Consider the following 12,309-nt stretch of genomic DNA (forward strand, 5'->3'; position numbering starts at 1 on the left):
AACGTGAACGCACATATCATTAAATTTCTTATCATTCTATTGATTAAATTTCTAGTCTAAAGTTTAATCAATTATCAATCGCCAATGTAAATGTACAATATTTAAGATTATTAATACTCTTAAAAGCAAGTTTGTATCAATGTTGCGTTGGTACGAAACTAGTTAAAGAACGATGAAAATATCGATATGTAACGATCGATTCTTACACTCGCGTATAAATACAATTTATAAAATATTTCACAAAGCTAATCTTTATAAATTATAATCTATAAAGATGCTTTGCTGAACTTGGGGTCGATTTTTAAATTTGCAAAACCAGTAGGCATAGAGTAAGAGCCGAAATATAAGTTTTCGATGCATTGAAGAAAATTGGGAGATGTACGTGGAAAAAATAGGGTATGGTATACAACCGTAGGATTCAATTAAAACAATAACAAATACATATATTTCTCGAAATGTGATACAATAGAGGTTCTCTTGTGTTGGTGGTCATATCTAACTTTTCTCATATTTTTTCTCATATTTTATTTAAGTGGATCGGACGATTATTTATCGAAGACGCGGCGTCTGTCCTCTGTTTCGTTTTCTTACCGTTCTATTTGGAGCAAAGCCGGCGGCCGCGTCTGTCTCTCGCGCTATGTAACTCTCTACTCTTTTATTTATTACTATTTTTATTTATCGAATTGCGATGTGTGTCAATCATGCTAACGCGCTTCTTATAGGCCAATAACTTGTGCCGAGATCCACGTTATATCGCACACTCGACGTCATTAATTGCGTTGAAAAAAATGATCGGGAAAGAGATCCATTCTCAATTTCTAGCGGTAATACGAGCGGACATTTTGGTAAAAACTTTGCGACTCAGTCACATTTGAAATTTGTTACACGAATAAATAGTAAAAAAAAAAAAAGCAGAGATCGTTTTCCTTCTATACAATTTTGTATTTGCCCTTAATGACGACAAGTGTGCGTGACAAGCAGAACATATACGAGCTGACATTGGCTCGTGGTAAACTTGAAATAGATATTGTGGATAACTGAAAGAATTGTCTTGCAGCCTACGTTATACGCTTTAAGGAATAACGCGAGAAACTTCGTATACAATCAAACGCGAAATTCTGTTTTCCGCTATTACGCTTTCTCGTACGCAGTACCACGCTACTTCCTTCCGTTTAATCCATTGCGTCGGGACAGCAAGCCATGCAGTAGCTATTTTGTCAGATAACTCGCAATATAATTTGTTTTCGAAAAGTAAAATTTTGTGCCACTACTAAAATTAGATTTGCGATACTATCGGGCGAAGGCGTTCGCTAAATCTGTCGACGCAAACTATCGATTTAGTAATCAATCGTAGAAATCGCGCGAAATTTGTCGACACTCACGCATTTTTCTGTTAGAATGTGCAAGGCAATCGTGACAGCTGTAGTCGGACGATTTCGTGCGCGACTTTCGGCAAATCGCTCCAAGCATGAGGCATCGAACATTCGAATCATTGCGCACGAACATACATAAATCCACGAAAAGTAATTTCGACGAAATTGCAATTACGTATTTAATTTTACTTCGTATATAAGAAACGCGTTTGGAAAAAGAATTAACACGTTACGTAAATGGTTACGTACACGCTCGAAAGATTGAAAGACTATCGCAAGGATAAAATGGTACGTTTCCACGCGCGGTCCATGACACTGTCCTGCGACATTTAAAGCGAATTTACCGTCGATCAAACGCGAAGTCGAATTGAAGTTTACATCGATTCTCTTACCCTCTCGACTGATAAAATGATATCGTATGTACAGAACGTGTATCGCGTTTGCGCATCGAGTGCCTCTCCCGTGCGGTCAAAGGAAAAACCAGACTATTACGTATTCGTCGGTACATGAATCTCTAACGAAAGTACGAGCTTCGTCCTGGCGTTTGTAATTATCTTTAAAATCATCAATCGTGCCGATTGGGCTAGAAATCTCGCTCGTCGCGTTCTCGTTACTCGCCCACTTTGTTGAAGAAACGCGCGATACATCGGTCACTATTATTGTCACTAAATTTTACAACGAGCGGCAATCGCTCTCATTCAGATGTCGTTCACTCTCGCGTCGATCTGTACAATATAGATTCTCTCTTTACAGCAGCTATAATTTTTATAACTGCTCGATAAAAAGCGCATATCTCCTTCATCGGTTCCACTTTCGCTCTCTCGATCGCCGTCACCGATCCTCTCGCGGTGACGGAAAAATAAACATCTAAAAACTTAAAAAGAAATGGGCCAGTGCACGCGAGCCTGTGTGTAAGCTAGCTTACATTTAAGCACGATGGTCGTATCTTCGTGTCGTGTACATGTAACATTTTTACTTTTACAACGACGCCTACGATTAACCCCGACGATGCGCGCGCGCGCGCCCGTCTATTGCTGGGAGGCTGCGCGAGCCGATCGTCGGACACGGTTCGTTTCATATCGTTTCGTTTGTCTCAAGTTCCGCGTTGATAAACCCCTGTGTCAAAGACACGGCGCTCGTACAACCGTCGCTCGTCAGAATGACACGATGCGTCTTAAAATATATATATATATATATATTTTACAAGAGGGCATCCTGTACAAAAAATTTGTTCGCTACGCAACAAATGGTATATCTCGGGATGGGCCGGGTCCGTCATTGCCCCCGAGCCGCCGACGTTGGGCCAGCGGGCGATATTTCGCGAAAGAAGAAAAAGGGATAGACGCCTTCCGCGCGCTCCAAGTGCGCTCCCTCGCGTGGCCGGATTGATTCGCTACTCGCTAAAAGGATGTTAGAGATAGGTAGGTAGATTGAAGGGGACAGAGAGAGAAAAGAAACGATGAAAACGAAACATGTACGTCAACTATCTTACGATTAAAACAACTAGAATCACTTGTGTACCATCACCACGTGGGATACGCTACAGTAATTAACGCGTTCTCGGAGAACCAGGATAATTAACCCGTGCGCAGAAAAGCGTCGTGTTCGCCCAACCATCGCTCGCCTCCGCTCCGTGTCGACCTAACGATACAGCTCTTTACGTGTGGCAGTGCTCAGCGCCGACGAGATTCGGTCTCTTCTTCGCCGAACAAGTGCGATTTCAAGAAACTTGCGTTGTCCTATACATAGCTTATTCTCGTAATAATTCAATCCCATCGTAATATGGCTCGCTGTGCAAATCTAGAAGACTCGAATGCTGGCGAAATTGACGTGTTCTCGTCGTGCGCTGCATGCGCGATTTATTTACGTGTAACGAACGCAGCTCCTTCCTCAAACGCATACTCATTGTATCGCGTGTGTATGTGTACGTGTATGTATGTATGTATATATATTCTTTTTCTTTTATTTAAAATGTGTGTATGTGTTTTCTTATGTGTAACGCGCACGCGCCTATGTATGTATGTGTGTGTATATAATCTAACTATACATATAACTATTTACAAGTGGAGGAGTTTTCTAGAGCGGGACAAGGAGCGAGGACTCAATAAGAATTTTATTTGAGAGTGAGAGAAAGAGAGAAAGAGAATGATGGAGAATTGAATTCTTCGGAGATTTTTCTGAGGAAGTTGGTTGTCGGGGCGGTGGCAGTCGGTTCGGGAGTTGGTGGTATATTCGTCAACACGCTCCGCATCCCCTTCGCTTCCTCCGCGAAGGCGGAGGCTGTTGTGTGTGCTGCGACTATAGGCGAGGGAGTTGTGATGCACCCCCGTATCCGCATCTCTCTCTCTTTCTTTGCGTGTCGCTCGAGCTGGTGCATGGCCGATGACGGGGTGTTAGACGTCCGTGTACTTGCTCAGTTTGTCGCGTAGCAACATATTCTCGTTTTTTAACCGGTCCAGCTCCTGCCGCAGACCCATATTCTGAAAATGAAGCGAGAGAGTGAAGATTCGATTGAACTCTTCGCTTTTGCATGAACGAAGTCATTTATTTAAAAATTGACAACTCTAGCGGATAGCGCATTTCAAGTTTTAATTCTTAAAACTTGTGCGAAACAACAAGCAATAAATTGATGCAAACAATTTGCTATGTAGCCAGTAGTGTCACATCTCAGTACGTCAAAATAATAGTCTTGTCTGTTTTACGGTCAACACATTTAAGTGTTTTACCGGGGATTAGACTTAATTGTGCGAATTAATTAATTTCCGGGCCAAGATAACGTATTTTGTAGATTAAATAACGAGGATCAGTTTCATGAATTATTCTGTAATTTGAATAATTAATTTCTAATTTAATCGGAATGAGATAATAATAATTTGTTTGTTGATCAAAATCTTTACTCAGATTTTCTAAATTATAGTACTTTAGTTGTAATGGAATGGGATCTCTCCCGAATTCTAACGTCTTCTTTATCTGATAACGTAAACGTTTTTGTTGTATACGTCTTCCTCCTTTGGTTTTGGGCATCAGAGTTAGGATTCTGTCCGCCACACTCTTCGGCAGCGATCAGTAAGAAATTAGGAGTCAGTTCGCCACACTCTTTGGCAGCGATCAGTAGAGAATTAGGAATCAGTTCGCCACACTCTTTGGCAGCGATCTTGGAATGAGAATTAGAGGATTTACGAATGAAAACCTTTTAAACAATAAACTAAATCCTTACTTCATTAAATAATAAATTAGTACCGTCGAAACAGATTGATCAACCAATTCGAATCAACAGGCTAATAAGTGAAACAGCGAGAATGAGGGAGTCAGTCTGTCAGTCAGTCTAACAATCTAATTATTATCATCTGACTGGGCCGAGTCCTTTGATGGACCGATATTTATACTAAAAACCCCTCCTATTAATTTTCTCCTACGACTACGTCTTAGAATTAGTGGAGGAAGAAAGTATTCTTCATTTGTAACAGTATCCGCGGGAACAATTCTTCGCGGTGTCTCCCAAGGAGAAAATCGATAAGTGATCAATATCATTGGTATGATTCTTTAACATTATAGGAGTTCGGTAATTTTAACTTCAGATTTATTTTAGATTTAAAAGTTTAAATCCATGTTAAATTTATACGTATACGTTACAGTAGAGATCATTTTATTTTCGTCGTGTTTTCGATCGAGTGATGCGATCAAGTCTACGAAATCCCGATTTTATTTAGCGTTTCTCAAGTTGTCAATCTTATGTCCTTAAACGTCTCCGATAACTTTATGAAGCAACTGCACTGGTAGATGCAGTCTATGTAGCGGTTTCAAATTTCCAGCCGTGAGAAAACTTACCTCTTTCTCGAGGAAGCCGGCCCTGAGTGCTATCTGGTTCTCCTTCATGCGGCGCGCGTCTCGCGATCGTTTCGCTGCCATGTTGTTCTTCCTACGACGCGCCCAGTATTTGTCATCTTTCAAGTCATCCGGAACGAACTGCGGCCGCAAACGGAAGAGAGAGAAAGAGCGTAAGAACGTTAGAACGCTTGTATTCACTTATACGTCGCGAAAAACGCGTGGTTCGTCGAGGATTCAGTTTATTTCGATAGCTGGCAAATTTGACGTCGGAAGCCACGACGCGAACAATGCAATTATGCAAATGAGGACTCACCTGCTTCCGCGATTTCTTGATCATAGGTTGGGGTTTGAGCTCCTCGTCGGAGAAGGCCCGGGTACGTGGATCGAAGTCTCGCCCCGATGAGGCCATCGAGAGCGCTACAAGAGACAAGCCATATTGTATTCGTGACGAGTCCAGGGAATCTGTTGCGCGGAAGGGGAATCGACAAATGTCGACGTTAGTCTAGTTTGCTGTCATGTACTCGACAAGCTCGACGTTGTTGCAATACAGATTCTGAGATAGTATATTTCTCGTCTTTTCTCCGGTTTCTCGCTGCAAAAATGCAGCTACTATTATTTACGTCAGAGTCGCGGCTTCTTTGTACTTTGCTTTCGTCACTCCGTTTTTAGCTCGCTTACTTTCAGTCAAACTTTCCATTTATGACTTTCTATTGCATTTCTCTCTTACTCTACGTGCTCTTGCACTCTTGATCTTCCTTCATTTACCAATATTCCACACTTGTACGTTATCGAGTATCTCATCTTCTAAAAATATTCGACACTGATATTTAATGATAGGCGATATTACAGGTGTGAAATTTGTATCCTCTCGTATGAAATCGCGTGAAACACTTCTCAGGATCTCGATATCGCGAACGACGGCTGTGGCGAGGAATAAAAGTGAGAGAGCGAGAAGGTTGTGCTTTACTCACTAGAGTCCGCGGGAGAGGGTGGGTTCAGGGTGTCCGGCGAGCAGCATTCGCTCGGCGATGGTGATCTCTCACGCTTGGTAACTGGTTCCAAGTGTAGACCGGCTGGTCCCTGATGTCCGGCGGCCTCGGTGTTGTTGATTTTATGAAGCTGGCTACCTTGCATGGCACCCTGTCCACCACCAGCGACACCGTCGACGGGGATGCCGTTTTCGGAAAGAAACTCATCAAGATCGACGTACTATTAACAAAGATCTGAGGTGTTATTTCCGAGCCGGCTTCTCGGAACTCTATCAAGTTCGAGCAGGGTTTATCTTACATTTCCAACTAAACTATATTTAGAATCCATATTTTTAACAGGACCATAAATAATACCATAGATAACCATAGATAATACGCGTAGACTTTATATCGATACGACTAATAACGAGATCAAAAAATATTTTGCGTTATTTAGAATTAGAATATTTTTTTATTTTAATTCTATTAAAAACGCAATCAATTAATATTTTGCCCAAGTTATACGAATTCTTTAAAGTCCTGTAAAATAATACAAGTGTAAAAGCTGTTCACTCTCTACATACCGTCCTCGTAATTTTGAAATGGCATATAAAGCCATTTCCAAGCGAAACTCTTGAATGTAATGAAGAAATAGGCTTTCATAGAAAAATCTTCTCTATTTCATTTTGCAGTTTGTAATTTTGCCTTGTTTCTTTATCGAGATTCAAGCGGCGTATCGCGATGGAAGGAACGCAAGTGGTGAAAGTTGGCGAAAGATTTATGTGAAAGAGATTTATAATCTTTCCCAAAAATTGCATTATTTATACAATTTATTCGTATCGCACAGATACGTTTCAATTATTAATTATATCGTATACACCCATATATAGCAACCGCATAAATTAATACCGAATTCTTTATGTAATATTATAGACAATTGAATTGATTTCTTTAGAAGATAGACAAGTTTCGCTATTCTATAGAGAGTTATCTAAAAGGATATACTTTTTTTTTTGATAAGCTATTTAGATAGTTTGGTTAAAAATAATAATGGAGATAGAAAAGAATAGCCGAAACTTCCTCGATTCCGCCGAGGCATAACGGAGAAAGCGACCGCTATCGTCGCGATTGCATAGCGGCTTAATATTCGGCTTCCCGGTTTCTCGACCCAGGAAGGCGAATTATAACGGAATAAGTGTTACAATGGTCCGCTACATTGATTTTTCATTCAATTATGTAGCGGGCATACGTAGCAATTTCCGGGATGTATGTGAGCTTTGCGAAGCACATTTCCAAAATCGATGCTATTATAAAAAATAAGAAAATCCGTTGCAAATGACTTAAAAAAATGATACAAGGGGGCAATCACGTTTTTGCCGCGATAAGTAATGGACAGGAAATCACACAAAGAGCATAGATTATGTCAACGGATAAATAATAGTAGTCAAAAGACAAAACGTACGGCACATGATTAGTTTTAGTTCCCGACTTTGTTTTATGGAATTTTGGGATTAAACTCAGCCAAATTATAGGCTTACCGTATCCCGCCTTTATACATACATGGTTTAATACCTTCAGGTCGGCATCGTAAGGCAAAGTTTTGTCCCAGAGGTTGGGCCCGAGAAAGGCGGCCTGTGCTTCCACGTTGCCCCAAAGTTCGCCGTCGGCATCCTTCTTCTCCTCTGGCCCATCTTTACCTTGTTTCCCTGCAAATTCAATTGCGTTTGCTCAATAACAGTATTCACAATCTTTAATTACAATTCTTACTTGGCTAATTTCTTTTACGAATAACGCCAGTATTTTGTACAATATCTGTTGGTCTATTGCTTTTTACGGGATTACTTGTACATTCAGATCGCGACCGTTCACGACCGAACTCACAACCTGTTAAAGACAATCTTTCCTGATCCCGGACACGTGAAGTTGTAAGAACGCTATTGACAAACAAGTCCAATTCGTTCGCCTTTACAAAAAGTATTGTGCGATATTTCTCTCCCAATTCTTCTTTTCTTTCCCAAAACTTCCGGTATACGATATAACGTGTTCTTTACCGCGGTACTCATTGTACGATGACGATTTGCAATTTTGCACATGTTCCGGTTTTCTAGTATTTCCTGTCTTCAGTATTTTCCCTACAATTCTTTTAATAAATTCATGCCAAAATCGACACAAAAAATTTACATTAAATGTGTAAAAGAACTGAAAACTTAACGGGCATTTTTACAATCTTTTACTTCTATATAATGTTATGGTATCAGTCTAGCGGTACCAAATGTTTCACTTCGTCATTCCTAACTCAGAAATTCTCGCGTGGACAAAATGGAGAAAAAGAGTATGAGAGAGATAGTCGGTAGCCTTGAGGATGCTCATCCAAAAATAGTAGGCTAAGGCCAGGAGCATCTTTTCTGTCCCGCTTCTCCTCGTCTTCTTCTCTACATTCATACGTGTAATATTGTTCGCTTAATGTACTGTAAACATTCATCAATGATTAATAACTGCATCGATGTAACGGCCACGAAAATCACGTAGAATTATCGAATGGATTATCGTATGCATACACACTCGCTGCATAATTCTGATCGTCCGCATTATCAACATTTGACAAAATCGTTCAGTTATTTTAGGTTCGTGTTTCTACTTCGATAGTCATCGAGTCTGAGGAGTGTCGGGTCGACTGTCAAGGCTATGAGAACGTGCCTTGTCATGCTGCGTGGTTAGCTACCAAGATATTGGATGGAAATAAAAAGGATTATGATAATTATGATGAGATAATAACGGTAATGATAATAATGACAATTACATTGATGATGATGATGACTGTAATGATAACGATCGAGAACAGCAGTGGTGACGGTGACTGGTGGTCATAATGAGTGGCAACCATGTCCGACGGAAAATATACTACACAGTCGTAGAAATGAACAATGCACACGTAAAGCGATGTGAAATTTAGGCTTCGGGCCGCAGACTGTCGGATTGGCGCGCCGTAGAATTACCTTTTAAAAGATGCTTGCCATCTTTTACATCGCGTAAAATATTTATACCAAGGGCAACGTAACTCTATTCGACGGTATGCTAATTCCGTCACTTCTCTCCACTTTTTTTTTCCAGTTTGGTTTACGGAATATCGGCTTGGTAGTCCGCTCTCGCGCGAACGGTTTGCCGAGGTTTGCGGTTTCTGATGTACCAACGCGTTCTATTCAACTATTGTTGCAGTCGTGCCTGTAAATTCAAGGCTACACTCACAATACCGCGTCCTGTCTCGGCACAAGTGTGTTGAATATACATTTACGCAAAACCGCGGGATAGGATATACGCGATCGGGCTCTCTCTCTCTCTCTTTCTTTCTCTCTCGAAGCATCGCTGACAAGACTTTTCGGCAGCGATAAGGTGGCGCGCGTGAACAACCTGTCGTATCGCGGCCGAAAAAATGTTAATAACACGCGTTCGTGCATAGCGGGAGATATTCGGCCGATTATTGGTTGGCTAAAAATAATCGGCGTCCATGTAGCGCCGATCAAAGGAGCGGAAAGTGAGATCGCGATCGAACCGCGCCTGTAGCGTCGCCTCAGGCGCTCCCGGCCGGGATTTCTCCGCAGAGCGTACGACGGCTAAACAACTAAACAACGGCAGCCCGTAATTTGGTTCAAGGCTGCTCGTCGGCCGGCCGGCTAACTCTGCGGAACTAATCTCGTGTTGCGAGGCGGCATTACCAGCGGTACCCGAGAGAACGGGCGGGGGAGCAGCGTGTCTCGTTCGATGTAATCGGGCCGGGGGACACGGGGGATCTTCCTGATTTTATCCATTCATTCACCGAGAACTGCATTTCCGTACCCTCGCGTCTCTATCTCTCTTGCACTCGCCGCGTCCTCGTTTGTCCCCCGTTTATTTACAATAGCCGGCCTGCGGAGACACTGCTGCACTCCGGAAACGCGAGGACTCGGCGCAAATCAGTCTCTACAATTCATACTTTTCACAAATTTATTTCATTTTTATGCGAGCAATTTTTTAATTAGTCCGTTATATTTGAGCGATTCATTATTGATAATTAATATTTAATGAGAGGCTTACTTGATTACTCAGGCTTGATTCATCACTTTCTCTTTTTTCTAATTCTGTATTATTGTACTTGTCCAGCTATAAGAATTGAAATATCGTAGCAATTTGTCGGCGCTCTATACATTACTAGCACAACTAGGAAGAATATAAGATTTTTTATCTGTATAAGACAGTTATTATTCTACAAATTGAAGAGTACATACAATTTTTTAAATATAATTTGCATTTATTTCTTCATTAACTCCGTACAGTAGATACGGAAAATATATTATAGATGCGGTAAATACAATAAATGCGTAGCAAACAATTGGCTGATTACTGTAGATGTAAATGATAATCAATAATTAAGCTTTCAATCGACCATAACTGGCAACGTGTCTTTTTTAACACCGAAAATTTTACATGCCTCAGTGGTCGAATTGGTGAGACGCCCGCCTAGAGAGTAGAGAAGTTCAGGTTCAAACCCTGGCTGATTAAATTTAATTTAATTTTTCGCAATAAATTTTCGCAAAAATTAAAAAAAGAACGTTGCCAGTTATGGCCGATTGTAAACTTAATTATTGTTAGTCGTGTATTGGCGTCAAATAATTCTTGATGTTGTAAATGATAATTGCTAAAAACACTAAGCTGTAAGCGGCTTGTAAAAATTGCGTTGACTAGGGTAGGTTCATTCACGCAAATATGCAGTATGGACTAGTTTTGCAGTTGCATTTTGTTAATTGCGCCAATAGATAAAAGTCGTGAAGATAACAAAGTTAATTACGGTGGACATAGATACACGCGTATCGCAGGTGCGTGTCCCACTTTTTAACGGCGCTATGGCGGAACCATTATTTATGCTCTAAGAGCGACTGCGAAATATTTTTAATGCGCCAACACAGGCACGGAATGTCTACTTACCGGTATCTTAATCGATGCGACGCATCGAAATAAAATGATAGAAATTGTACGGTCTTAATGAGCCGCGCGACTCTTGAAGGTGTGTGGCGGTCGTTCGTACGTGACATTGAGAAAGAACTCTACCACTCTCTCGGTAATTCGCGAAAATGATAGATCGGCTAATAAATCATCGAGACTTAAACGCTGCTTAAACACTGAAAACAATAAACCCTCTGCAACGAACCTGCGTTGCACAGCGCCTCGTTGTTTAGATAGTCGCCTTGGCAGCGTGCTCTTAAGATTACACTTCGGTGACAAAACCACACACATCATCGCTACGGTGTACCGCACATTCATATCCGTCGACGCAGATTTAAAGATCCTCGCGATCGCGAGTGTACGTTACGTCATCGTTCGCAACTGGAAATCTCAATTCTATCCCTTTCTCGTAACTCCGTTATTTCCTTCAACAATTTCTCACGACGGAGAATTAAGAAAAATACAGAAGCGCTCCGAATGTTCGCGATCGAACTCCGAAATAGTTTCCGCCCTTATTCTTTTTCTTCAAAGTAACCGCCCCGATACCGCTAGTCATTTACGTAATTGACGACACGCGAACGTCTAGGCAGGTGAACACGCGAGGGCGCCCCGTGAATGCATTTTTGGCATAACTCCCGCCGTTCTTCGCAAAACTCTCGATAATAACTGTAACCCACCGGCATCTAAATGCATATCTCCGGAGGGGCGATTCATTTCACCTGCCCCATAAACAGCAGCTGTGCTCAAACGCCTCGGAAAATCAAGTTACGCCCGTCGTTGTGGACTCGCTTTCGATCTGTCGCTTTAGACGGCGTTGTAAACTTTGAGTCGCGGCTGGTATACGAAGCTGGAAATGTCGCTTATTCCGCAAGTGCGATTTTTCCCGGTCACAATAGGCGCACGGTGCGCCGTCGATAAACCTTCCTCGATCAATCGAATCTACGATACACAATAGCTTGTGGGATAGGCCGTCCGAAATAACCGTCGACCAAGGCCGCAGGAAACCTTTTCCAAACAAATGCGATTGTTTAGCCGTCGCTGCTGCTAGTACCGCGACTCGATCGTTGTGATCTATTTCCGTGATTTAAAATTGCGAGATCACCATAATATTCGTTTATAACACTGTAAAGCTGTGATGCATTCGACTAGGCTAATCGAACTTA

At 41.5% G+C, this 12,309-nt stretch overlaps 1 protein-coding gene across 8 annotated transcripts in view; it reads right to left on the bottom strand.

Annotated features, from left to right (window-relative positions):
• Positions 1-417: 417 nt before the first annotated feature.
• LOC105568561 (thyrotroph embryonic factor) overlaps positions 418-12,309 on the bottom strand; it is a 73,787-nt gene continuing 61,895 nt past the window's right edge. For 3 of the 8 annotated variants that reach the window (XM_012024338.1, XM_012024335.1, XM_012024337.1), the window contains 5 exons: positions 7,730-7,875; positions 6,173-6,410; positions 5,515-5,618; positions 5,202-5,339; positions 418-3,853 (listed from right to left, as the gene is read on the bottom strand). In XM_012024338.1, coding sequence (XP_011879728.1) covers positions 3,767-3,853; positions 5,202-5,339; positions 5,515-5,618; positions 6,173-6,410; positions 7,730-7,875 — 713 coding nt within the window. In that variant the 3' untranslated portion in view covers positions 418-3,766. Of the gene's footprint in view, positions 3,854-4,293; positions 4,528-5,201; positions 5,340-5,514; positions 5,619-6,172; positions 6,411-7,729; positions 7,876-12,309 lie in introns of all 8 variants that reach the window. The other 5 variants (XM_012024331.1, XM_012024333.1, XM_012024332.1 and 2 more) reach the window with 4 other exon arrangements.

The sequence above is a fragment of the Vollenhovia emeryi genome, unplaced genomic scaffold, assembly GCF_000949405.1.
Source record: "Vollenhovia emeryi isolate VEMERY1.0 unplaced genomic scaffold, V.emery_V1.0 DF939128.1, whole genome shotgun sequence".
NCBI classification, from domain to species: Eukaryota; Metazoa; Arthropoda; class Insecta; order Hymenoptera; family Formicidae; genus Vollenhovia; species Vollenhovia emeryi.